We start from the raw sequence: 26,078 nt of genomic DNA on the forward strand, positions 1-26,078 counted from the left end.
TCATAGATTTTGTTCGTCTCATGTCAACAATTACTAAAAAAAACGCACCTTTTGGGTTTCAAATAATGCCTTTTAAACAACTGAGTGAGGTCTGTAGTTAGCCAAAGAATCATGCATTTGTTGTGTACTTATACGAATTGGAATAAATGTATTTCGTAATCTAGTCGTTTTGTGAAAGTTAATGGCGCTAGCTGGAGCACTTGGCTGTGTCACAAAAATTGTCATATTTTTATCTGGGCGTCAGTCATCAGCGATGAACATACGCACTTATTCGGTGTTACGACGAAATTCTATTTCCATTGTGTCGATGGAGATTTATTTTTCTCTGACCAACAGCACATGCACTATGCAAGGAAAATTGGATCAAATGGCAGAGTAAATTTAGGTACAATTCTACCACACCGTAACGTAATTGGGTGTGAATGTCTAAGATATTTAATCTCTTCATTTGTTTCTCTCGAGTCTCGATCGGTGTTCTTTAATTTTGAATAACCATATGACAGGGAACTGGTGGACAAAACACTGAAAATGTTGAAAAGAAGGGAGCAAGGTTAAAACTGCTTCCCGTAATACTGGTTTTGCAAACACATTTTTCTGTATTGGTTCCAGCTTTTTCCTTTTTTAATTCAGTTTCAGTGGTCTGTTATTGATCATAGGGCAAGCTCGTGTTTATGTCTTGTGGTTTCAGAAGGAAGGGAAGTTGTCATTTGCTGGAGCACGTGATCATGGCCGGATTATAGCACGTGAGTAACAAGTGTGGAACAGACTCAGACAGTGGGGCATTAGAGCCTCTTGATCAAATACCTAGAAAAAGGCCATAATTTGCATCAAAACCGAAAAAAAGTCTTGAAAATGATGATCTAGAGCAGCATAAAATGATGAAATCTAAGAGTTGGACGAGCCAGAATTAATGATAATAATAATAATTAACGAGCGAAACAAACTGGCCTAGCTGTCGCCAGGGCGGCCGGTTTACAGTGAGGCTCTCAATGTGAGTTGTAAATTTGTCATTTGTTATTTTGCGTTCATGACAAGCCCCTCCTTTCAAGAGACAACGCCAACAGTTTTATGTCCTCATACTCATTTCAATTAAATTCTCAAAATGCTGATACAAAATTCCCTTTCAAGACACTAAACTCTACCCCTACTCTCTGCTTCATAAGGAGTAGCAAAGCGTGACAGCTTGCTTGTCAGTCAGTAGAATCAAAGGAAGATGACGAGTGTATGCTTTTTTTACATTAGGATAGGCATTTCCAGCAAAACGAATGCCCCCTCTAGGGTTCAGCTTATTGGTTGCACGAACCACCGAGCCAGCTCTTGACCGCGTTTGTAATGTCGAACTCACAAAGCCTGCACTCCTGTAGAAACACAATGGAACGATTGTTAACATTGCTGATTGTATATACACAAAAATTAAGACATTCAGTTTCTGACGCAAGAAAGATGCTACGATATTTGGTACAAGTATTTAAATCTTGTTTCCAGCTTATTTCGGTAGAAATACCACTGGAAGCCCTGATAACAGTTTGATTGATCTGCGCCGGGATATATTTCTTTCAAGAGAATATCTATAGTTGAGATCTCCTCGTTTCTTTGCATTTATTGCACTCGATACGAGTTCATGATCGGTCAAAATGGAAAACAATTAAGTTACGATCGCCCGGGTCCTTACTCGCTCGTGATAGTCAGTACAGTGTCTCTATAAAATGTAACCGACCGTCTCGAGATTTTTTTAGACGACTTGAACAATTAGGGAATTTTCTGAGATGAGGGGAGCCATTTTGAAGGGTTTAGAAAGCTTCTCTTGGCCATTTGATGAGCCTTTAAACTAAAACATCAGGTCAGGAAAGTTGTAAATTTTATTTCAAAAAGATGCTGTTCCTGATGTAGGGATTCTTAGCCTGAAGTTTATGCCTCATTTTCAAAGTAGAAGTCTCTGTTACATGCAAAAAGAAAAATAAACTTCAGAGAGTGTCTGAAATTGTTGGCTTCTCTTGTTGCATCTGATTTTAAAGTGAAAGCTGGCACTGAATAATTTGAGTGTACGAGGTAATAGTATTCTATCTTGGAGACCGGAATCGATGCTGGAAACAACGCTTACACAGAATTTTGAGTAGGCTATCTGGACGCACGATGGGCAAACCGGAATAAAACATCTAGAGGAAAGGAAAATGATACAACTGTAAAAAAAAGAGGAGGATCCAGGAACAATCCTGTGATCGACCACTTTTGACAATCACCGGATGGCCTCGGACAGGGCTCGAACCCGGTTCCTTTAAAGCCGAAGTCCAGCTCACTATCGTTGAGCCATAATCGCACCCGGAATTAATAAGGGGAGCAATAGGATATTAATAGAAAGAGCGTACCTATGGTCATGCTTAATCATACAGAACTCCAGTGAAGCTCCTTCAGTCTTCCGCCGGATATAAAACGGCTTAGAGATGGCCTTAGATCGCAACCCCCTTTTAGTGATCGATCACGCTTCTTCTCTTGGTATTTCTAACATACCCTTCTTAACAAATTATTTTAATTCATAGACACTGACGTTTGAACAGAGCCAGTAACATCCACGGCATAAGAGGTAACGTAACTCTTCAACAAAATCAAGATCCCCTGAATTATTCCTCCATTGTAGGCATATAGGTGTATATCATGATGATGAAACGTTTGCTCTTCTGCTTACATGACTAACATGAACAATTCCCGACACCAAAGAAAAAAGCAGAATGAGACAAGGGGAAACACGGAAAGAACGAATATTTAGCAGGGTAACTGGCTACGTTAAAGGGGGTAAGCGAATGGTTAAAGCTCGAAAAATCAGCTTTTAGAGACTCTTTATAGTAGCCAATTTACATTATCAACCCAGCTGGTACGCTCTAACACTCTATAACGCTCTTTATTACACCCATTTTGAAATCACTTATGGTCCCTGTAATCTGATTGGCTCTAATTGGTGCGATTTATTCACAAATTGCACCATTTTTTGCTTTAAATCGCATCTTTTCCCCAGCCAGTGAGGAGGCTACACTAAAAACAAAACAACCAATCAGACTTCAAGGCTTGTTTAAAGTAACCGATCATATTGCAGGAAGATGAAAGACATGGAGTATCATATGGCAAATTTTGCAACTTTTGTTTCCAAAACTCTTATTTTTTCCTCCCAAAAAATGGATGAATTTAATTTCAAACCAGCTCAGTATTGTATTAATAAAATATTTGAACTGACCAAGTCCTGTATTTGGGCGATTTCAAAACGGATGTAATAAAGTGGTAATTGAACCTCGTGTTGTGCAATTTTGGTCTGAAATCATACTTGTGATTTCAAATCGAACTCGCGCTGCGCGCTCGTTCAATTTTGGAATCACGCGTATGATTTCAGCCCAAATTGCACTCCACTCAGTTCAATTACCATTATAAAGCTGACGATTTGCGCGTTGGCCCTTTGTCAGCTTTGGAAACTCTTGCCCCTGCCAACTGACATTATCACCTCAGTTGATAAAACCAAATTATCTCGTTATACCCCTCTACCGACGCAGCAACAGCTTCTTTGCCAACTCTTCCCCTACTGAATCATTTGTCTAAGAAAATTTTGAGTCCGGCCTATATCATCCTTCATTGTAGGTATCATTTAATATTCAAAGTGTGTTGATGGGCATCCACATGCCTCTTTTACATGCAAGATTCTCTGCTTCTATAAATCAAACACAAACAGACATGGTCATAAGAAAAGATACAAAATACTTCTTCATTAATGTTTTTTTCTCCTCTCCAAAAGGGATGACCAAATCTGGGCTCCATAGCCAGTAGCTGATAGGGAAATGAACCCTGGCTGTTCTTCCTCAGAAGAGAAGGAATGAATACCAGACTTACAAGTTCATATATTTAATATACTAGTGGATGGTTACATTGGGAATTCCAGGAGATTTTGAAAAAATGATCATTGTAATTTGCTACTCACTCAGTTGTTGTGATAAGTCTACAGACAGTGCTTTACAAACAAATTAAACACTAAATTACACTGTCATGAATTTTCTGTATGCCTTACAATCATCACATTAAAGGTTCTGGTATAAAAATATTATTTAAATTGGAAACATTTTGAAATTCTTAGATTTTTGACCACTAATTTGTAATAGATGCTGGGGAGCACATCATGCAGTTCCTATAAAAAAAATTCCAGACAGAGTGCATTTGATTTTTTTTCCCTGTACTCAAAACAGTCAGAACTTTTGGCATATAGGTAAAGAAATGTGGTTTGAGCTTAATTGCATAATCAACTGGCATATAACTCATTACGCCTGAATAGAAATGTATTCATAGCCATGATTCATCACCCTCTCTTATTCATACTCTTACACTGAAACAAGAAAATGTCTATTTTCATGTGATCAAACCTCATTCCTGGACTCTATCCTAGTTGGTTCATGTACCACATTTTTGCACTTAGTAATGAGTTTCTGTACCAATTAATTTAAAAAATTAATTTCCCATGTAGTATTATTATGAAATCCATTCTAATTAAATGAAATCAATGTTTGAATTTATGAACATTGTAAATGCTTCCTTGACATTATGTAGTGATACAAATGTCTCTAAATATCCTTAGCCAGGGTACAATCATGACAGTTAATTATATTTCATGCCAATTAAATGAGGTATCTAACCCTTCATATTCAATGAACTTCTTGCGTTTGATGGTTTCAATCATCCAATGACCATATTTGTGCACAGGGGTACCCTCAGGGGGAGGTTTAAGAACTGGAGACCTGTTTATGTCAGTGTGGTAACTGGGTTCCATAAAAAAAGGCACAGAGTATCGGTCAACTCCAATATCCACAACACGATGACGTGTAGCCTTTAGATGACCTCCACAAAACTGGACCAGAAGATCTCCAATATTAACAACCAGAGTTCCAGGTCTGGGCTCAACTGCCTTCCACTCACCATCTTCCCCAATGACTTCTAAGCCTCCATTGTTGAATGTTTCCAAAAGAGTTATCAAACCTGTGTCATGGTGATCATCGCATGTCAAAATCTTACCATCACTTGATATGCAGGTGTTGGGAATGGCATCTAGAGAAAGTAAATTATTGCTATTAATATTTGGAATTAACACACTAAATGAGTGGTGGGATGGAGTCAAAAATGTATGGTACCAAAGGAGTACCTAGTGCTCTGTGCACCCTAACTAATGGCATGTCCTTGAACATCAATTAAACATCATAAGTTACCAAATACTTATTTCTCCATAATTCAAGTCTGTAGTGTGACCACAGCTATTGTACCGATTTGTGTTATATAAGATAAAAACGATCCCTCATCTGCCAAAAATGGTACCTTCCCCTTCCCATAGGCATCCATTAAAAAATCATGTGTTTTGAAGCCTCAAAATCTCCCCCTCCTGGCAACCTTTCCAGGGCAGTTGACCTTCTGAAGATTAGTTTGTTCAGATTCCTGCCCCCTGGGACCAAAGTTGTGTTCAAATATACAGCCCAATGTTTTAATAAAAGGCAAAATCAGAAACCCAGCCTTCCTAATAAGTAACCAAGCTTTAAAACCTAGACCTGGACAACCTTTTCTTCTGAGCTATTTGCTTGAAAAAATGAACTCCTTGTCTTTAGACACTTCCATCTTTAAAGATATGAAAAGATATGATACTTGTGTTCTACTGGAAAGACTTGACACTTCTGGTTAAAAATTCCCCACCCCCGCCAGGGAAAGTTCAAATTTCCCACCCCCTGGACACGGATGACAGTCAAATGCTCGTGGGTTGCACGGGGGGGGTGGGAGGAGGCTAGTCTGCTTGATATTGTATTGATATTCTAGGGTAAAAAAACCTGTCGTGCTCTCTCACGGAAGTTAAAGGGTTAAAACCTTCTAGCCAACATTTTGGTCTCTACCTAGGCATACCTCCGCGAGGGGGATAGTGCAGAAGTCTGAGAGTTGACAACGGCTTCTTTACGATCATATCATCAAAACAGTGCTCATCAAAACCCAAACCAAGAGCCAGGAGACGGATCAAGTCTACAGCTGCTCGGTGCATCGCTTTGAAATAAGTTGTTACAATTTCCTTGAACGGAATGCCTTCTTCGATCGGCCACTGGGGGTTTTCATACAGCCTGTTACCATTCAATACGTCGGGGTCGTCTAGCGGAAGCGTAACGCCGCATTCGAAAGCTTCTTTATGACTCGAATTGTTAGGGTCTTCTCCGGTCGGAAAATATCCCCTGTACACGTTCTTGCAGCTTTTATTCCACCTCTTCCTTGTTACCTCAAATTTCTTTTCCAGCGGTTGGGTAAAGAACCACTTGCACGCCCCCATCAGACCATCGGGATCGACTCCCTCGACATTCTCGAGAAGAAGGAAGCCAATCGTACTCATGACTTTAACAAGATCTTTGGCAAACGCTTCACGATCAGTCTTTGCCCTTGTCATATCCATAAGTGGTAAATTAGCTACTTTTGTCTCCATTTCGTCCAGCGAGAAGGTGCTGAGAGGGTTTGTTCCAGTGTTGTTGATCGTTTATTACTGGGATACCTGTGGTAGCCCAGTCATAAAATGCCTTTGTTTTTTTGTCGTCTCGAGACACGAGATTTGTCGTCTCGAAACACGAGATTTTTGCCCATAAAACTCTTTTGTCAGTCGTTTTGTATTTCAACGAGTTTGGATTACGATCATCTGGAGCATTATGGCGCAAACGCTCAAAATACTTATAGACGTATACACAAGTCGTATTGTTCGCGGCCAATCCACACAAAAAGATGTTATCTATTGAGCGGTAATTTTGGAACGGACCGAATCGCGAACGCTTGAAAGCCATGAAAGCATTGAATGCATTGTAAGTCTTGTATACCAAGTATGCCAATGTCTTAGTTGAAAACGTAAACTCGTTGTGAAAAGCAAAATCTGAAATCTGAAACCAAACTGCATATACTCTATGCAATCTATTGAACAACACTACTACCGTGAGACTGAAGAACAAAATTCAAATGGATGCAAACTGCTTGTGAAGAAAGACGCCATGCTGGATTCACTTGATGCCAGGGAACGTAGCTACGATAACAGTGCGAATGGTATTAATTTCACGATCAGAAAGTTGAATCTTATGTTTGTTTTCATTGTAGTTGTATGGATATTCTTTTTAATAAATACATGATCTAAAATCCCGTGTTTTTTGTGTATAATGTTATTATGTTAAGTATTGTTTACGCAATTGTCTTGTCACAGGCGACCCAAGGTCACGTCTCGAGAAAGAGCCAACGATTAATTCACGAACGCGTCACGCGTTGTGTGACTCAGAGTAAGTTATGCTAGGAACCGTTGAAAATTTGAACACGTTATAAGGAATAGTATAGGGAACGAAATATGGTCGATTTACAACGATAAATATTTCGAAATATGAAGATTTTTCTCGTAAAATCAATAAAACTTACTCATACCCTGTGTATCCGTTGTAGTTTCTGGCGATTGTTGCCGTTTTAAGCTTACTTTACCATCACTGTTATTCACGTCATCTACTTTTATTATTACATTGGTAAAATCTGTACAGACATCACACCAACCAACTCGCGCGCAAAGTAAGAAGACTATATTGAAGGCTTGAAATAATATTGCGATCGATTTTCATTAAGAAATGGGACAGGAATATTCCACAATAGTGCAAATAATCGTGAAGGCGGATCGCAGAAAAGCGATTGCGTGACGCTCGGTAAGCTGTAAGATGACATGTTATTATATACCAGACGTAAAATCTCTTCAGAGTCTTAGTCTGCATTTTGTACCTAGTCTGCAGTCTATATTTTGTATCTGGTCTGCAGTCTGCTTTCTGCATTTTGTACTAACAGGTATCCGTGGCTCCAATACAGTTTATTTTTGGTTACATTTATTTGCAAAACACACATTATCTACCACAAAATACCTTTGAGTGAGGTAATTCGACATTTTCGTTCTTTCCCACATTAATATTCTCTCCTTTTGTAAGAATGTAGACATCACTCACAATGTTTCAAGTAATCCACCCACCCTACAAAAAAGTAACTCTTGCATGCATAGCATGTCTATGTTTTGAAATAGGTGTATGCCCTTGGCCAGACTTGAGCGCACTATTTCAGTATGCTAGTCCGACATCCGTAGTATCACTACACTTAATTCCAAGGATCCAGTACCATCCAGGTATCCCAGTTACCCTGCTCGCAGGGTCTAGTTTAGATATCAATTGAATATAAATATTAAATATTGTGTAAACATTAAATACTATAAGTAATAAGATAAATTGCAGTTAAGTATATTACACATGATTCTGATATTTAATAGTACAAAAATTTCCAAATCTAATAGATCTTGAGGAGGTAGGTACAGACACAGTTCTTCCTGCCCTAAGGGCATATGGTCTTGAAAATTGACATCACGGTACTAAATTTCGTAGTAGGCCTGCAGGAGAGTAGTAACTCCGCTTAAGGAAAGTGACGCATGCGTCCTCCCTCCTCTGGCATAGATTAATTAAGCCTGACTTCTTAAGCGCGTCCTCATAACTCATAAATGGGAAAATGATGTTTAGAGCCCTCTTTTGAACCGACTCAATTTGATCACTCAAGTACTGCGTGAGGCCAGCCCATACAGGACTTGCATACTCCAAGACAGATCTGATGATGTTACAGTAGACCAAGATAAGCTGCCCATCAGTTAAACCACACTTCTTAAGAGCACGTATTGCATATAACCTCTTGTTTCCTTTCTTTACAATATGAAATACATGCTCGTTCCACGTTAAGTTATCTGATAAGTGTACCCCCAACAACTTGTAACAGGAAACCTTTTCTATTATAGAATTACCAACAGCTAAAGGGGGTGGCGAAAACGGGCAATACTGTAAAAACGTTATGCACATTTCTTTGCACTTCTTGCTGTTGAGAACCATTCCCCTAGAGAAAGCAAACGAGTAAATTTCGGACACAGTAAAATTCAAGTATGAAGGAGAAAGCCTAGGGACAAACTCCATAACTGTAGTGTCATCTACATATTTAACTCTATATTTACAATTAAAGGCCATACTGTTCACAAGAATACAAAACAAGATAGGGGCCAATTTAGTTCCTTGGGGAATTCCGCCATTCAGCTGTATTGTTGGGGACAGCACCGTCCCCACCCTCACCCACTGTTTAAAGTGTTTACAGTGTAGAGGTTTGTTATTGTGCAATCCTCGAGTCGTTGCTTTCATGGTCATTATTTGCATCCTCAAGAAACGGGCTTCGTGCACGCTTTCATGTATCTTTTTTTCTTTCCGACTAATTTTATTTAACTCTTTTAACTTTTCAAACCCCTACCATTACAAATATGTGGGAAATTCGGATTGCTTTGCGGAATCAATCTGGGAGGTTGCGGGGTGCGAGCCGCTTTTTTTATACGTCATAGTTTCTGGTCAGCAGTTCAGTGATGTCTCGTGGGAAAGAGGAAGTGAAGAAGCTGGAGAAGGTGAAGAGCGAGCAAAATTTTTACTTTCATGGTTGGTTTACGTCAATAGGAAGTCATCTACGTCATAAAGAGCAATTTTGGTTAAAAAATTCTAAATTTGGTTTGTCTTGAATGTGTAAATCCGTTTCAAACTTTGGGATTACGCCAACCTTTTCCGGTCGATTGCGACCTGTAATTTGTGGGCTGGTGCGGGCGCCATATTTCCCGTTCCACTAGCCAATTGAGGTGAGTAAAGATGACTAAATGCACACTATCTGGTGAATAGACTTTGTATGAAGGATTGATTTTAAATTCATGTGAACCAGGTTAGTGAATTAATGCGGTGAGCGTGAAAGCCTCGCCGGAACAATTTTGATATCTGATCATGATTACGATCGATGTACTGGGAAGTCTTTGTTGTGTTCCGGTTTTGTTTATGTGTCATTACGATCAGATCCGATTCCCGGGCATTCCAGTGAGACGTTGTAGATTTAGTGGTATAGGCGTGGATGGAAATGCATTTCATCGTTTGAAGACATGTCACAAAAGCTCCTATTTATCACACCTTTCCTCAAAACAATTATTCTTAATCGACACATACCGGTTGAAGAAGTATCTGTCTACAGGCTGACACGGTTCATCACCGAACTTTTACATTCACTCATTGATTCAGTTTTGCTGTTTATTTATTCGATCTAAATCTTGGAAACACTTTTTTGCCAACATGTCCAACAGTGGTATGGTATGATAAAGCGTTATTATTATAGTTTATTTTGTATATGTTTAGTCGGTGTCAAGGAGACTTACCTGATAGCTTTCAATTTCATTATTTCGTGCTGGGCAAAGGATAAACAAAAATTTACATGCGAGAATTCCACTTTTGATTTTAACATAGAAGCTTAATTATTCTAAGGTGGACAACTTTAATTTGTAAAAACTATAAAACACAGAATTGTAGACAATGACCTAAGATGGACTTTGAGCATACACATCCTCAGATGTATGTTTGGACAAGTTAGGTAATTTTCTTGAATATATTTCTCAGTTTTATAGATATTTTCGTAGACCCTTGAAAGAAAGAGAGCTGCCTTGAGTGGTCTTATAAGCTGGGGTCTTTGAAGTTTACTCAGTACGACAGTAAACCTCTTAAAAAAGATAGAAGTTCCAACAAGTCATGTAATTTGTATATTGAAGATTTTAATTATATACTAAGTCTCAAGAATGGTTTACATTTGTTTGAATTAGGATTGACAAAAAACTGTAGGGGTCTTATATTTTTGGTAAATCTTGCTTTTGCAGGAAGTGTCACTCTGTTAAGCTTCAGACTCTAGGCTGGGGCTAAAATGTACACAACAGAAAACTTAACTTGAGAGAGTTTTATTTTTCTCTCGCATTCATTAACATTTCTGGAAAGTTAATTAATTTTGAAATAGAAGCAGTATTCCTACAATAGTCAAACAGAAATACTGACTTTCTTTTTCTTATCTGCTTTTTAGAAATCAACAGAAGAGATAATAAAAATGGCTGATTTCTGGAGATACCTTTCATTTTATTTTTGGTACCGTCGAGTGATGAAGATTATTCTTCATTTTTCTACTGGCCAGTGTGAGTTACAGCGAATTTGTTACAAGATAAGACATGGAGCATTGAGGACTGGCCAAGTTGGTAAATAAAAATATAAAAATTGAGAAAAATAATTTAAATTGGAGTCTCTTTTCATCTTTAATTTTCTAGAATATTCAACTGGAGATGAATAAGGGATGCTCTTTCACATGACTTATGAGAGGTTTTGTTTTAATAATACACTTAAAGATCTTTATTTTTCAGATGGGAGATCCTGAACTTATTTGTCTTTAGGTTTTTTCATTTTGATCAAGCTTAAGTAGAATTAGAGAAATAAATACTTTAAACCTTTTTGAATTATTTATCTAACTTTTTTACTTTTAAATGTCATTTAAATTCAACAGAAAAATCATTGAGGCAGTCAAAATCCAAGGTTAGTTATTGATTGATAAACAATAGGTTATAATGGTAATGTTGTGGTTCAATTTTATCCTTGGTTCAAATTTTATTTTCTTTTGTTTTTGGGTATTGTAATGTACAATAATGAGTTTGAAACAAAGGAAAATAAAATTTGAACCAAGGATAAAATTGAACCACAACATTAATATCTATTTAAACCCTTTGACAACTTATTTTTTATCACTGCATCATCCCACTGAAGCTTTAAGGTGACAAGTAGATAGAAAAATGTTGACCAAGAGATATGGTTTGATCAAGCTCCAATTTCTCATAGCTCAGATCACAAGAAAGTTAAAGGAAAGAAAATTGATAAAGAGATCTAGGAAGTAAAGGGGTTAAGTAATTCACCCATCCCTGACTTCATTCTCTTCTTACTGTGTACACAAGTGTAGAGATTGTAGCTTTTTTTGAAGACAGAGGACAAACGGTGTAATTTTTAATCAACTAATTCAATCTTTGTTCTCGAATTGTTAGGAACTCTCAGATTTAGTGGATGCAGCAAATGTGGATATCCAGGAAGCACTGGAATTGATTATAGGAGTCAAAAAGATAAGAAGGGCACAGGAAAGTGTGTAAGTGGCTTTAGATTGTAAGGAGATCTTACTCATACTAAGTGATGCAGTTAAACTTTTGTATGGACAAAAGAAATTACACAGATTGTACTCAGAAAACCATGAACATCTGAAATATTTTAGGAGGTTTATTGGAGCTCAGGAAGCTCAAGCAAACCATGAAACCACAAACCAATTACCACTAATGCCTACAGATTAGTGCACTTTCTCTTTCAACGCAGCACCATTCCAGAAATATTTTTGGTTTTCCCTTTTTTGATAGGTTCTTGTTAATAAGTCTAATATTTCAACCAAATTTCTGCACAAATCTTGACTAGAGGCCAATTTTTATTGAGCTTTTTTTTTCTCTATTAATATTTTTTATGTAAAGCTTTCTGAAGTAGGTATTCTCAATAAAGATTTACCTGTTATCTCCTATTTTTAACCATATAGTTGATATTATGTTGTAGTTCCAGAATCTATCCTTTGGGTTGGTTGTGTTCTTTCCAGACAGTTACTGTTATTTATGTCTTTTGAATATTAGGCAGATGTACACTCATTTTTTTGTGATCTTTTCAAGGTGATACGTTTTAGTGTGTCTCATATTGAATTTTTTCACCAATCTCTTTCAGTTTTGTGGACTCCATGTCTATCTGCCTGAGTCAGATATGTGGTTATACAGACCTTTGCTATGATGCTGAACAGTTGAGAAAGCAGCCATACTCATCTGATGATGCCAGCCATGAAGAGAAGTTAATGCAGGTGCTGTGGTGTATGAAGTTTGCTCTTAATGATTTAAAATATTGTGTTGTTTCTTTTAAGCATTTTTTGCTGTAAACTGACCAAGTTTTTTTTTTTCAAATACAATAGCTCTGGAAGCTTATGATGCCAGATACTCCACTGAAAGAGAGAATCAGTAAGCAGTGGGGAGACATTGGTTTCCAAGGAAAAGACCCCAAGACCGATTTTAGAGGAATGGGTATGTTGTTCTTAACCCTTTGACTCTCAAGATCTTATTAGTAATTCTCTTTACTGTCTGCCATATAGTTCTTGTGATGTAAGTTTGGAGAATTTGGTTTTGGATCAACTAATAATCCCTTAATTAAATTTTTTCATTCTCATCACTTGTCTGCTTGATATTTTATTGATATTGTAAGGAGAAATTCTGTCTTGGTCACTCATGGGAGTTAAAGGGAAAACCTTTCAAGCCCTATCATCTGATTGATTCTCCTCTCCACCTATTACAAATTTCCTTGTAAATAATTAGTTTCAAGAATTTGGTGTTAGATCAAGATAACAATAATTTCTACCTAATAAATTCTAGTGTTCTCTTGACCTTTTTTCAATTTTCAAGCATTTGAATTGATAGACTACTTTTTTTATTTTAGGTGTCCTTGCACTGGATAATCTATTGTAAGTATATTTAATGATGTTTAAGTTTAAGTATGTTTTGTTTGTTTTGTATTTAATGTCAGCATTAATCTGAGATTAATTTCTTGTTATCTCTTCTGTTTTTAAATTTAGATATTTTGCATTAAAACACACACCTGCAGCAAGGAAAGTTTTGTCTCAATCTCATCATCCACACTTCTGGTGAGCTACATCTGAAAAGTTGCCAATTACTGCATGTTATTTACTGGGAACAAGTACCTTACCCAAGAAGGGCTCATCTAAGCAATAACCATGATGGTGTTTGACTGAAGTTCAAGGATTCTTGTAGCCCTTTCTTGATTGGCATCAAATGACTAGGGAAATTTTCTGTTACTATTCCTGCTTATAGATTTTCACTTTGATTTTTGCAAGGTACCCTTTCTGCATAAATGAGTGTTCAATTAATGGTTTGTCTCATGATGTCAGAGTCAGGTTAATCAATTGTGTATGGATTGCAACGTTTCAATGCAGTGTTCAGGGCACTTACTGTCATCATGTCTCCACCTGTGTTTTTGTTTAACATAATCATGATTATTCTTTGCCCCTAGGTTCTCTTATGCCATTGCTGGTATTAACGTCACTTCACTAGCTCTTCAGTTTTTGAACAAAGGATCTCTTAGAAGTCATTTCTACAACTGCAAACAAGGCAAACCAACAGTAGAGGACTTTCATGAAGTTTATAGTAAGTATTCTTTGGATATCTTGGTCTAGGAAAGGCAGCAACAGCAACTACCATTATTATCCTGCCTATTTGAATAACTCACACGGAGGAAAGGTGTACTTACATGATAGAATGGTTATTAAAGGTGTGGGTTCTTATTTGAGTTGAAGCACAAATTCAAGGAAGTTCATCTACTGTACAATATTTTATTTCAAGTTGGACTGTGTAAGATATCTGTAATGACAAATTTTTTCTGAGTTGAACTGTAGTTCAAGGTAAACTCTACAACTAAGGAATAATTGAAGGGTGACAACATAAATAAGAAATAGAGTGCTGTGCGTGACCACAGATAGTGGGGAAGCCATCAATTGCCCCAGTATGAAAATTTATTTTATGGCAAGTTGTTGGTATTATTGTAAAGTACTAGAATGTACTCTCCTTAATTAATGTAGCAAATATATTAATTTTTTTTCTCTTTCCAGGTTATTTGTTCTTTGAGTTCAGTGCATTTTGGATCAAGGAGGAACCGGAGAGTGTCATGATTTTCAACGAAGTCAGGGATAAATTTGCTGACAATATTGACACACTTCTCTCAGACCCAAATACTGTTTTGGAATTAAAATATACATCCATACAGGATTCTGCTTCTTTATCATCTGTATCTACAGTGGGGTGATCTGTTCCCTGAACATTGCATACTATAATTAATGTTTAAATAATATTTGTACTAACTCGAGAGTTTGCTCTCTTCAGTAAGAGTGGGTTGTGAAGCCACACTCCTGCTAGGCAGCTAGTCACTCAGCTTTGCTGTTACTTGAAAAATTGATGCCAGCAGGCTTGCATCCAGTGCAGTATTATTTTTTGTAAATAGAATCCCAACAACTAAATTATTTCAAATTTCATATTGATGTTAAATAGTAGCACCATCGTAGAATGTGTAGAAATGTTAGGAGTGTTTTTTCAGTGTTAAGTGATGAAACTTTCAGAGTTGAGATAATTAAGGATTTTAAGCAACAGATGTCTTACATTGTATTTTAAACAATGATAACAATTAATGAAAATTAGCAAATTGACTAGATGGTGTAGATGTCCCAACAGCCATTAAAAGACTACTTTCTTCATATAACTCTCAAATATTTGTGTCTGCATGTTTTTTTTTTTTACTTTAATTTTTTTTCCATGATGCCATGAATATCTTTAGTGATCATATCTACAGTAAATGCTTCCATAGGTAAACACCTCTCTGTGGTGGTGCAAACACTGGAAACAAGTTGGTATCCACTGGATTGACTAGTCTCTTGTGAACAAGGATGTGTTGGTATTCTGTTATCACCCAGATAGTGATTGATCACTGTACAAGCTGTTAGTATCACTTGTGAAAATTTACCTAGTGAGTTTGGAGTGAACTTAAAAATAGGTTAGTGGGGATGAGTGAAATAATGGGTTGGAAAGAATCTGCCAGGAACAGGCTACTTTCACAACATTGTATGTGCTCTGGAAATCTTTTGTGACAAAGCAACCAAGCTGAAATTTCTCATTTGGGCTAATGGGAAAAATCTTACTAAAAGGGTTGGCCACTAGGCCCATTTGAAGAGTTTCCCAGCATATCTTGCTGAGAACTTAAGAGACTCTTTTATCATTCTTGGGTCGCATGTGCAAATTTTTAAAAAAGTCAGCCACAAAGTGGATTTGTCCAACATCACAAACCTTAGACCAAAAATGGCCAGTGAAACTTTGGAATAAAGAGTACTGCGCTAATTGATGATCCGTAAGTTTTAAACAGACAAACCCAGTGCAGCAGATGAGCGCAAGGATCATTGACATTAGCGATGTTTCAGTCCCTAAACCGGGTTTTAACTGTGTCCTCAGAGAATAAACCAGGGCAACAAGGATATGAAGACTGAGAACTGCTTCAAAGCCTTGATTGTGAAATAACACAGCAAAGTAACTTAAGACAGAAATTCGCATAATAAATAGATAACGACCAGTATTCCATTGTCCTCGATACACAAACTCGTTCCAGCAAACAAGCCATGCAAAGAAAGGAAGCGTAAACCATTGATCAATCACAGCGAACAAACGCGTTTGTGTCACAATCCGTCCAAATTGAACTAAGGCATAAAACACTGACATCCACGAGAACAAGTAGTAGAAGAATGCTTGATCTTTCAACTTCTTTTCTAATTTACGTATCTTCCACAGCCAGTATAATCCAACCAGTAAATAGCCCAAGTTCACTGAGGCATTAGCCGGCATTTTAAGGAACGTAGAAGGATCTCCCTTCTCTGCATAATATTCCAGTCCGAGTTCAACATCAACACGCTCGAAGATCGTAAAAGCCCACACAATACCAAAGGCCGATGCTAGAGGAAAGAAAACATAAAGAGAGGACGACAACAACATTATCAGTTTACTAATGATACGAAAATCCAATCAACCCCTGCCATCTTGAATTTCTAAGGCCGAAAAGCCTGGGAACGAGCTCATGTCAGCGGCTACTCGATAAAGTACAAGCGTACCATGCTCTGAGGCCGCGATAAACTAGCGGCTATTTGCAGAAGTATTGCATGTATCAGGACCTAATGAAAATAACGTGACCTCTGGCGATAATTTTAGCAACACTTTCACCAATTTTCATTAAAAAACATGTTGTCTTTCATCCGACGTACATATGGGTTATCTTCAAGAGCTCCAGAGGTAGGTTAATCACATTCTGAGGTGTGATAGTTATGCCATCTGACTTCTCAACACTATTGTAATCATTACCTCCCAGGTATTTAGAGTGTCTGGACGGGCTGGAAGATGTCAGCCTACAGCAGTCACTAGATGTTACGCAACAGATGGTAAATAGTTGTAATAGTTATTTACTAGAATGGAGCTTTTATTACCATCTTCATTATATTATCAAACTTTGTTATTAGTTGTCTAGTAAAGATCTTGAACATTTAATAGTTAACTTTTAAATTTTACAGTACTGATGGGAAATTTTTATTAAGTTCGTCATGGTTATAATTTTGACGATATTGCAATGCACTGCAGTATTAATGTAAAATCGAGAATGAATTGACTAGCCCCCTAGCCCATAAGAATGAAGTTAATTTGTCAGTCAGTCAAACCAACAAGGTTGTAGTTATGTGAAATAACTATGATTTAAGTTTCCTCTTCTAAACTCAAATTTCAAAAAAGAAAATCAGAGAACTATCAACTGTCTGGAATGTGAGTTGTCCTGTGGAAAATTATAAAGAAAATACTATTTCACTATTTCAAGTTTGAAGGATACCGAAGTTACATATAACTCAAGTTGTTGGAAGGAAGCATATTTTCGTGTGCATTATATGATCTCTTTTATTCACATTTCTTTTATGGGCATCTTGAGTTGCATATCAGGTTTTCAAGAGGGAGAGGGTACTTTTTTTGGTAACATAATGTATGTTAGGTTTAAAGAGAGAAGTAACAACACTCTTATCTGTTTTGTTATGGTCTTTTGACATGTTTGGTGGACTGGTGCTTTCATTTAAATATCAACCTTGTTACAGATAAATGGACCTTATAATCTTTGATTATGCCCAGTTTCATGAGGTTGAATATGTGATACACAGGTATATCAGTCTTAATGAATGGTAAATTTTGAATGATATTTTATTACCTTGTTTAGGGGAAGTTGATCTTGTAGTGATTGGATCAGGTCCTGGGGGATATGTAGCATCCATCAAAGCAGCCCAGCTTGGGATGAAGGTTTGTACAAAAACATGAACTGTTTTAAAAATGACAAGGAAAATGTTGCATATTAATTGGTGAATTTTGGGAAGTTTGAATGCAAAATGCTTTGCATGGTTTTAATTCTTTTGTTTTACAGACAGTTTGTGTTGAAAAAGAAAAGTCATTAGGAGGCACTTGTTTAAATGTTGGATGTATTCCATCAAAGGTGAGTCAATCTGAAAAAATAATATTTATGTTAGAACTCATCACAGCATATTCCAAAAAATTGAGACAAAAAAATTGATCAGGTAGCAGGAGCAGCCTCTCAGGTGAATCTACCCCCCCCCCCCCTTTATTTGTCAAGAACAAGTTTTTTTTTTGTATTGAAACAACTTGATATGCCCCCAGATGTCAGCACAATGTCAGTGTAGTGTAGAAGAAGCCCCATCCTTGGTAATTTAGCTTTAATTTCTTGCTTTTTTCATGTTTGTCTGTTGTAACAAGTAAAACACGGCTTCATTTTGTTGTTCATAACAAAAAAATAGAATAAAAAAAGATTAAGTTTCTTTCAAACAGAAAAAAAAAATTGAACCAATTTTTTTCAGACTGCTATTTGTTATTGTGCATTAAGTGGTCTAAGTTATGATTTCAATTTGATTGCTAATCAATTTTGATTGCTGATAATAGTTTGTTACAATTATCATTTACAGGCATTACTGAACAACTCACATTTGTATCATCAAGCTGTTACTGCTGATTTCAAAAACAGAGGAATAGAAGGTTGATAACATTTGCTCTATGAATATTACCATAAACTTTTAATGATGATTTAATGATATTTAAACTGGTTAATGAATGAAAATGTTATTTCTTATCTCCTTTTAATTTTACAGTGGGTGAAGTAAAACTCAATCTTGAAAAAATGATGGAGCAGAAAACAACAGCTGTAAAGACACTGACAAATGGAATAGCTCACTTATTTAAACAGAACAAGGTAATGGCCCGAACGATATTAGTGCTCTTGTTGTATCCACCTAGTGTATCTACCTAGCTTTCAAAAAATGCAAGCATTGCGAAGATTAGCTTTTTAAGTCATGTTACCAGAATCCTCCTAGGAAATATTACTGTCAATAATATATCAATCCCACAAATTTCTCTTTGTGGGTCAGCGCCTGTTAACAGCACTTGGGAACAAGTTTTTTTGGACCATTTCTCATGACCATTGTGCTGATGATTTATGGTCTCTCTCACCCCTCTGTCAAGTCTCTCTCCTTATCCCCTTATCCTCACATCTACCCTTGTTTGTGACTATGTGTAGTTGTTACTCCACCCTACCCAGGAGAAGCTGTACAATACTGTTGTTAATAGTGGTTACTATTAAACCTTTGACCCCCAAGAGTGACTGGCATCTAATTTCTCCTTACAACTTCACCCCTGAATCACACAGTATGGTCATGAGAATAAAGGAAATGATATCAAATAATTAAGCTTTTGATCATCAAACAAATTCACATTATCATCATCTTTGGAAATGTATAGAGAACAGTAAGGAGAATATGCATACTGATGTTTGGGAGTAAAGGGTTAATATTCCTGAAATGTATCCTGTTTTACAGGTAACTCGCATAGATGGACATGGTTCTATATCTGGACCAAATGAGGTGAGACCAAAATAACACTCTTCCTCTTCTTTTACAAATGTGATAGAGCAAAATTAAGTGTTGTTTTCTAATGTTTTCATCAACACATACTGCTTGGGATAGTTAACATTCTGAACATGTTATTGCCTGGAAAATTCAAATCTTGACTGCAAAAAAGAATATTGTCTTGTGCATGTATCTGCATTTTCTTCTACACAGTAATCTCTCTTACCCAGTGTTAATGATTTTCAAGGTGACAGTTCATAAGGAGGATGGCAGCACAGAAATTGTTCAAACCAAAAATATCTTGATAGCCACTGGATCTGAAGTGACACCCTTCCCTGGAATTGAGGTGAGGATAAAAAAAACCACTTGTTGTCACATTCATTGGAACTCATTAAAGTTTATTTTTAAGATCATGTAAAACCCTTGTTTAATAATGACATTGTGCTGGTTGGAAACAAGCTGCTGCTTTGACTAATCTTTTGTCAGATTGACTAAAAGATCCCATGTTGCTGTGCCTCTGTTCAGTGATAGATCACAGATGATGTCAAAATGTGGTGAAAACGAAAAAGTGGCGCAGAAAGTGTAGCAGAGTATGCTGCTGATTTTCTTACCACATTTTGATGTTACCTTTGATGTATTTAAAGGTGCACTGCAACGTGTAATATATTTGTGTGATTTAAAAATTTGTTAATGGTGATGTCAGGATACATCTGTCCGTCAACAAATCATAAGATAGCACCATTCATTATGTGTGTTTATATTCAGCTCATTGCATAATGCGTGCTTTGTTCCTGTGGCACTAACAAAATGATCCTGATATTATGATGTTGTTATGATCTTTTCACAGTTTGATGAACAAGTTGTCATATCCTCAACTGGTGCCCTCTCACTTAACAGAGTCCCAGAGAAATTAATTCTTATTGGAGCAGGTGTCATTGGGGTTGAATTGGTAAGTTGCTCACACATTTAAGAAATTCAACATTCTCTTTAAGGCCCAATAAATTTTTTTACTTCCAAAAGAAATTTTTACCTCACAAATGCATAATTGTTTTCAGTCATGTGACAGTTGAAAAACATATTATTTTGCCATACCAATATGCTGTTGCTGTGTCTTCTACCAAATTCTGTTCACTGTTGATTGTATAGACAACAGACGTGTGCCTGAGAGCTACAGTACTCTTCTTAGACTACCATAGTTGAAAGGAAACTAAAAGTTTGGCATGTAAAGAACTGTACAAGTTTGGGCATGGTATTTAAGGTTGCAATGTTACTGGTTTGTTTTCAAGGGTTCAGTTTGGTCAAGACTTGGCTCACAAGTGACAGCTGTTGAATTTTTGGGACATATTGGTGGTGTTGGTATTGATATGGAAGTCGCGTAAGTTGAAATTGCTATTTTCAGTATTAAGCTTAATGTTTTCTCTTTGCGTGGCTTTCTTAGTGATACATGTAAATAACTTCCCAGTGTTCTCCAGTTCCTTCAGTGGCACAGCATGCTTAATGAGATAACTACTTTGGTCCTTTCCATCTCCCCCACCTTTCCATTTGAAACTCCTTTCATTTTTTCATATTTTATTATCAGTAGGATGACTTCTTTCATGACTCTTCATTCATCTGTTTATCTTAATATGAAGATTTTCATTCTTTTCAACCCTACTCATAGTTATTGATGTTTTACTTTTGTGCCTTTAATATTACCCAGGAAAAATTTCCAGAGAATTTTGCAGAAGCAAGGGATAAAGTTCAAACTTAACACAAAAGTGACAGGTAAGGTTCAAACAAAAGCGGATTATGAAGTGAATTCACTGTGGTTAGAAGATTGCAAAATTATTTTGACTTCTTGTAATCGAATTCATACACGTACAAACAGTAATATTTCCTTTGTTTATCGTTCAGGTGCAACAAGAACCGAAGATGGAATCAAAGTGAGGTAACAGTTAAAAAAAGAAAAAAAAACTCCCACTTAAATAAATTAAGCTTTGATTCTTGACACAGAAGAGTCTAAGGACTGATTCTTCATGATGGAACTTTCAGTTGTCTTTTGTTTTTTGTTACAGCGTGGAATCAGCCAAAGATGGTTCGAAAAAGGAAGAGGTACCATTGGTGTTTGGCCTTGTGAAGTTTGACGTGTTGCTTCTGTGTGTGTTTATCCTGCTGCTGTAGTAGCTAACTAATTTGGGAATTTGCTTTTCAATTTACAGCTTGAAGGCGATGTTCTTTTAGTATGTGTTGGAAGAAGACCTTACACGACGAGATTAGGGTTGGAGGTCAGTTTTGTAGACTATTGATTGCTAACACTCGCTTGTAATTGAGCCTAACACTTCAACACCAGCATTTTTTATTTTCCAAACGTTGCGCCTTACCCTTGCTGTTCGTCTTTAACTGTAACAACGAATTGCATCGTGTTCGCCCCCTATCGAGTTCGTCCCTTCGAGTTCGCCCCCACCTTATGCCGTGTTCGCCCCCACACTTTTCGAGTTCGACCCCATCAAGTCGAGTTCGCCCCTTGATTGAGTGATATCCAGATGAGTTGATTTGTGACGAAGGCACTAGCGGAATGTGCCAAATGTCACGTCAGCGACGACCATTTTGAATTTCGGCAATTGCGTGGAACCTGCTTGGGAACTGGGTTGACGGAATCAACTAAATACCCTGCGTGGGATCTGGGGTTACCAGAAATAACTGTATACACTGAACTTGTGATAAAGAGAACCACACGGTTTATCTAACGAACACGAAATGTGGTGATCGTAACAACCAGACTTGAGAAGATGCAAACCACACTTTCATCGCGACAGCATTGCTTAAGTTGTTAGACTTGTACCCGTTTAGCTTTATTTATGAAATTAAGACTGAAGAATTTACTCATCAACTTACGAATCAACTCATCTGGATATCACTCAATCAAGGGGCGAACTCGACTTGATGGGGTCGAACTCGAAAAGTGTGGGGGCGAACACGGTATAAGGTAGGGGCGAACTCGAAGGGGTGAACTCGATAGGGGGCGAAAGCGGCGGATACCGTAACAACGTTATTTACATTAAATTAATATTATTTGAGTTTCATGTGCTCTGCGGAGTTTGCAGCGTGCTGAAAATTTTCAAAGCGCACGGGACATTATAAACTTAAGTGCGATAGAGTTTGTTCAGTTATCACCACCAAAAATCGTCTTTTACTGTTAATTTTCTTTTTCAGAAAGTTGGTATTCCTCTTGATCCTTGCGGCCGGATTGTTGTGAATGAAAGATTCCAGTCTAGCGTTCCTAGGTAAGACGTTCGTATCCGTGTCGGTTTTTTTTGTTTTTATGCAATATGTTCTCTTTTTACGAAACGTCAGCTTTAGAAACTATTTTCTGCGGCCAATTTACTTTATCAACTTGAATAATGAAACAAAATTATCTTGTTTATTTGTGAGTCTGTCTGTCCTTTTTGTCTGTCTGTGCTCTTGTCTACTCAGAGACATTTTTTTCTTTTTGTCTGTGGCAGTGTCTGTCCGTCCCTTTTTTCTGCTGGTCTTACTGTCCGCTAATTTTCCTTTTTTTCTGTCTGTCTGTCCTAAACTTGTACTGTCTGCTTGTCTGTCCCTTGTGTCTTTCTCTCCTATAGGCAACCGTTTAGCCGTTTAGGTTAAGACACAAATCGTTATTCATTAGGGGCTGTGAAGTCCCAGTTGCCACGAATTTTCTATCGCACGATTTTTTTGGTACAGCACAGCATGATAAGAACCTTACGTAATTTTCAAGTTTTTAGTCGTAATGCATCTGTTGTTCTCTCAGTATATATGCAATTGGCGACTGCATTCATGGACCAATGCTGGCACACAAGGCTGAAGATGAAGGTTTGTTTAATATCACGAATTTCATTTCATTTGAGTGCACCTATGTAGGGAATTAACTTATTTGTGGAATTAACTTTTCCAGGTATAATTTGTGTGGAAGGTATCGCTGGTGGCGCAGTTCACATCGATTACAACTGCGTACCGAGTGTGATTTACACTCACCCCGAAGTGGCCTGGGTCGGAAAAACTGAAGAAATGCTGAAAGAGGAGGTAAACTATTATAAAAGACAAATTTCTAAGACTAAAGAAGGCGCTTCTAAATACTTCTCGTCCCACACTCCCAGACACATTAGTTGACACAGTACTGCCTTCCCTGCACCTCTCAATGTTGGTCTGCAAGATGGCATAGAAAAATCGGCGATTAACAACATATAGGATAGGATAGGGCGAGGAGTACAAAAAAACGTTGTTCTGGAGAAGTGTTACAACTAATTATGTCAGGTTCGAGTTCTGCGTTACAGCAATCAGCTGGAGCATTGATATACGCATCTCGTGTCTTCTTCCTCGAAGACTTCTCTGCTAAAGCACTCTGTCACAATTTTGTATTGTTGTAAACCATGATTGGCGTAAATTTAGAAATCTCTCTCTTCTCTTACTTTTTAGGGTGTGGCCTATAAGGTTGGCAAGTTTCCTCTCTCAGCCAACAGCCGAGCGCGAACAAACGCCGAGATTGACGGACTGGTGAAGATTCTGAGCGATAAGGAGACTGACCGACTGCTGGGGTGTCATATGGTCGCACCAGTTGCTGGAGAAATGATCAACGAGGCTGCTCTCGCAATGGAGTATGGGCTTCTAGTGAGGACATCGCACGAGTATGTCATGCACATCCGGTAAGGGTTGAATCTGAAAGAACAGGGGGTAGAGGGGGGTGGGGGTGTTTCAGTTGAGGGATTGCTACGCCAGGAATAGTGTGGATCGGGTTTTCAACGCCTCGGTTACGGCGTTTTATTTATGTTGATTTTGTTGTTGCTTCTTGTTCTTCTATTAAAAAAACTAACACGCAAACATCCAATTCGATCTGGAAATAAAATGGATAGAATTCTACTCTGTGAATTTGTGAAATTTCGGTCCAATTTAATATCATGGATTCTGCCTCGCGTTGAATTTGTGAGGAATTTCGGAGTAAGCTATCTCTGATTTATGTTTTAAATACGATTCCTTGTCGGTTCTGAACGTGCAAGAAATTCGTCTAAAAGCTTAGCCGAATTAACTGAGGAATCTTTGTCAAATGGCTTACATTGCAATTTTATTTCTTAGGGAAATCGCTGACGTCTGTACCGCACTAAAATAGTATGGAGGTAACATTTATTTAAAATTTCTTGCAGACTGTCTCAGAAGCCTTCAGAGAAGCTAACATCGCAGCTTACGCTGGAAAAGCCATCAACTTTTAAACTTCAACCACGGCAGGCAGACGATCTATTATTAGAGAATTTCTTCTCTCTCAAGTTATACTGATTCGTATTAAAAAAGAAGAAACGCCCTTCTGCAGTGCAGATAAGAAGTTGTACAGTTTTATATTCAAAGGTTCCTGAATAGCATGTCTGAATGCCTCAATAGAATTATGCGTTGCAACAAAATACGGAACTGTATTCGAGTTTTATCCGAGAATAAAGTGGAGAGAGTTATTTGTGAATTTGAGAATTGAGTGCCCCGTAAGCGAATTGCTGCTTTTCTTACTACTGACACTTCGCTCGAGTTAATCAATAGGATCTCAGGATGTTATGTATTGAGATATCAAAACAATAAAATGTGAAAATTCTAATGGATTCACCGTATACAAATCATATGTGGATTGTAATAGATCATATGGATGGGGCTGGGAAATGTAAAGAGAGAACACTGGCAGAAGCGGAAAGGAGGGGGAGGGTGAGTTACCGATGAAAATTTTGACAAGGAGAAACTGGAAACGTCGAGTTAAAGTTTAACTCCTGTGAGCTTCTTTATTGTTGGCTTCTACTGCGTAATTTTACAGGACACATGCGAGAATCGCGTATTTCCCCGCTGAATGCAGGGGCCATTACAATTACGATATTGTGCATCCAGTTTCTGTATCTGCAAAAGGCAAGCATGATAGGATCTGGGCACAAGACTAGACCCCAGTCCCCACGGTGCTGGTTGATAACAATCCTCATGACGGCAAAGTACTGATAGTCAGTAAGAATCACAGGTGCAAACAGTATGGCAGAGAAAGAGATCGCTGCTGCTGAGCCTCAAAAGAAGCAAACCAGAAGTACCTCTGGTGTAAAGAACTTCCTTGCTGGAGGATTTGGAGGAATATGTTGCGTAGTGTCTGGCCATCCACTTGACACGATCAAGGTAAATTATGTCGTGAACAAAATGATTTCCAAATACCTTTCGTGACGTGGAATCGTTAAAATATGATGGATAGTCTGAATGATACAACTGGATATAGCTTTTAGAGCAAGTATCATCATGGCTGCGTTATCAATGGTCGATTTTTAAGAAGCTTTTTCACCCTAAAGTCATTTTTAAACCAAAAATGTTTTGCAAAGTTCAAAGTCCATGAACTTCAGTCCTATTTTTCCTCCGGCACCATTGTCAAGTCTCGTAAAATTTTCTACATCTGGTGTTAAAATGGATTAAACAAACACTGAGAACGCTTTGAATAATGCAGGAGATCTCTATTTCTTAGTTACAGAATAAAGAACAACGAAATTTCTCTCTTATTTTTTTCCTTCGAATATCAGGCTTGCGGTTTTTGATTTTACCTGTTTTTCGTGAATGAGATGAATAAAATTTATGAATGGATTTTTCAACTCGAA

General features: G+C 37.5%; 4 protein-coding genes across 4 annotated transcripts; 2 read left to right on the plus strand and 2 right to left on the minus strand.

Annotated features, from left to right (window-relative positions):
* Positions 1-3,865: 3,865 nt before the first annotated feature.
* On the minus strand, positions 3,866-6,549 carry LOC131794832 (uncharacterized). Its single transcript, XM_059112398.2, has 2 exons — positions 5,911-6,549; positions 3,866-5,073 (listed from the first exon to the last, which is right to left on the minus strand). Exons 1-2 carry the CDS (start codon positions 6,470-6,472, stop codon positions 4,631-4,633), a joined length of 1,005 nt encoding a protein of 334 aa, XP_058968381.2. The 5' UTR covers positions 6,473-6,549; the 3' UTR covers positions 3,866-4,630.
* Positions 6,550-9,436: 2,887 nt separating this feature from the next.
* LOC131794825 (ELMO domain-containing protein 2) lies at positions 9,437-15,210 on the plus strand. Its single transcript, XM_059112389.2, has 10 exons — positions 9,437-9,697; positions 10,948-11,116; positions 11,419-11,447; positions 11,948-12,045; positions 12,657-12,786; positions 12,895-13,003; positions 13,413-13,437; positions 13,549-13,617; positions 14,004-14,137; positions 14,599-15,210. The coding sequence occupies exons 2-10, from the start codon at positions 10,972-10,974 to the stop codon at positions 14,790-14,792; spliced, it is 933 nt and encodes a 310-aa protein (XP_058968372.2). The 5' UTR covers positions 9,437-9,697; positions 10,948-10,971; the 3' UTR covers positions 14,793-15,210.
* On the minus strand, positions 14,485-16,589 carry LOC136277985 (transmembrane protein 187-like). The gene has a single exon (XM_066161017.1). The coding sequence runs from the start codon at positions 16,517-16,519 to the stop codon at positions 15,737-15,739; it is 783 nt and encodes a 260-aa protein (XP_066017114.1). The 5' UTR covers positions 16,520-16,589; the 3' UTR covers positions 14,485-15,736.
* Positions 16,590-16,669: 80 nt separating this feature from the next.
* On the plus strand, positions 16,670-25,057 carry LOC131794783 (dihydrolipoyl dehydrogenase, mitochondrial). Its single transcript, XM_059112332.2, is given in 20 exon segments — positions 16,670-16,813; positions 16,890-16,959; positions 17,772-17,851; positions 17,973-18,041; positions 18,526-18,595; positions 18,709-18,809; positions 19,432-19,476; positions 19,709-19,807; positions 20,309-20,410; positions 20,748-20,836; positions 21,161-21,225; positions 21,355-21,388; positions 21,516-21,552; positions 21,660-21,725; positions 22,654-22,724; positions 23,234-23,295; positions 23,378-23,505; positions 23,899-24,082; positions 24,085-24,125; positions 24,621-25,057. Coding segments are annotated over 20 exon segments (1,530 nt in total). The 5' UTR covers positions 16,670-16,762; the 3' UTR covers positions 24,687-25,057.
* The last annotated feature ends 1,021 nt before the right edge of the window (positions 25,058-26,078 follow it).

This window comes from Pocillopora verrucosa, chromosome 14 (assembly GCF_036669915.1).
Source record: "Pocillopora verrucosa isolate sample1 chromosome 14, ASM3666991v2, whole genome shotgun sequence".
Taxonomy (NCBI): Eukaryota; Metazoa; Cnidaria; class Anthozoa; order Scleractinia; family Pocilloporidae; genus Pocillopora; species Pocillopora verrucosa.

Coding starts and splice junctions, on each gene's coding strand:
- LOC131794832 (XM_059112398.2), bottom strand. CDS start 6,472: ATGGAGACAAAAGTAGCTAATTTACCACTTATGGATATGACAAGGGCA. Junction 5,074..5,910: donor GCACTATCCCCCTCGCGGAG/GTATGCCTAGGT, acceptor TACTTTCTCTAG/ATGCCATTCCCAACACCTGC.
- LOC131794825 (XM_059112389.2), top strand. CDS start 10,972: ATGGCTGATTTCTGGAGATACCTTTCATTTTATTTTTGGTACCGTCGA. Junction 11,448..11,947: donor TGAGGCAGTCAAAATCCAAG/GTTAGTTATTGA, acceptor TCGAATTGTTAG/GAACTCTCAGATTTAGTGGA. Junction 13,004..13,412: donor GACCGATTTTAGAGGAATGG/GTATGTTGTTCT, acceptor TTTTTATTTTAG/GTGTCCTTGCACTGGATAAT.
- LOC136277985 (XM_066161017.1), bottom strand. CDS start 16,519: ATGTTGTTGTCGTCCTCTCTTTATGTTTTCTTTCCTCTAGCATCGGCC.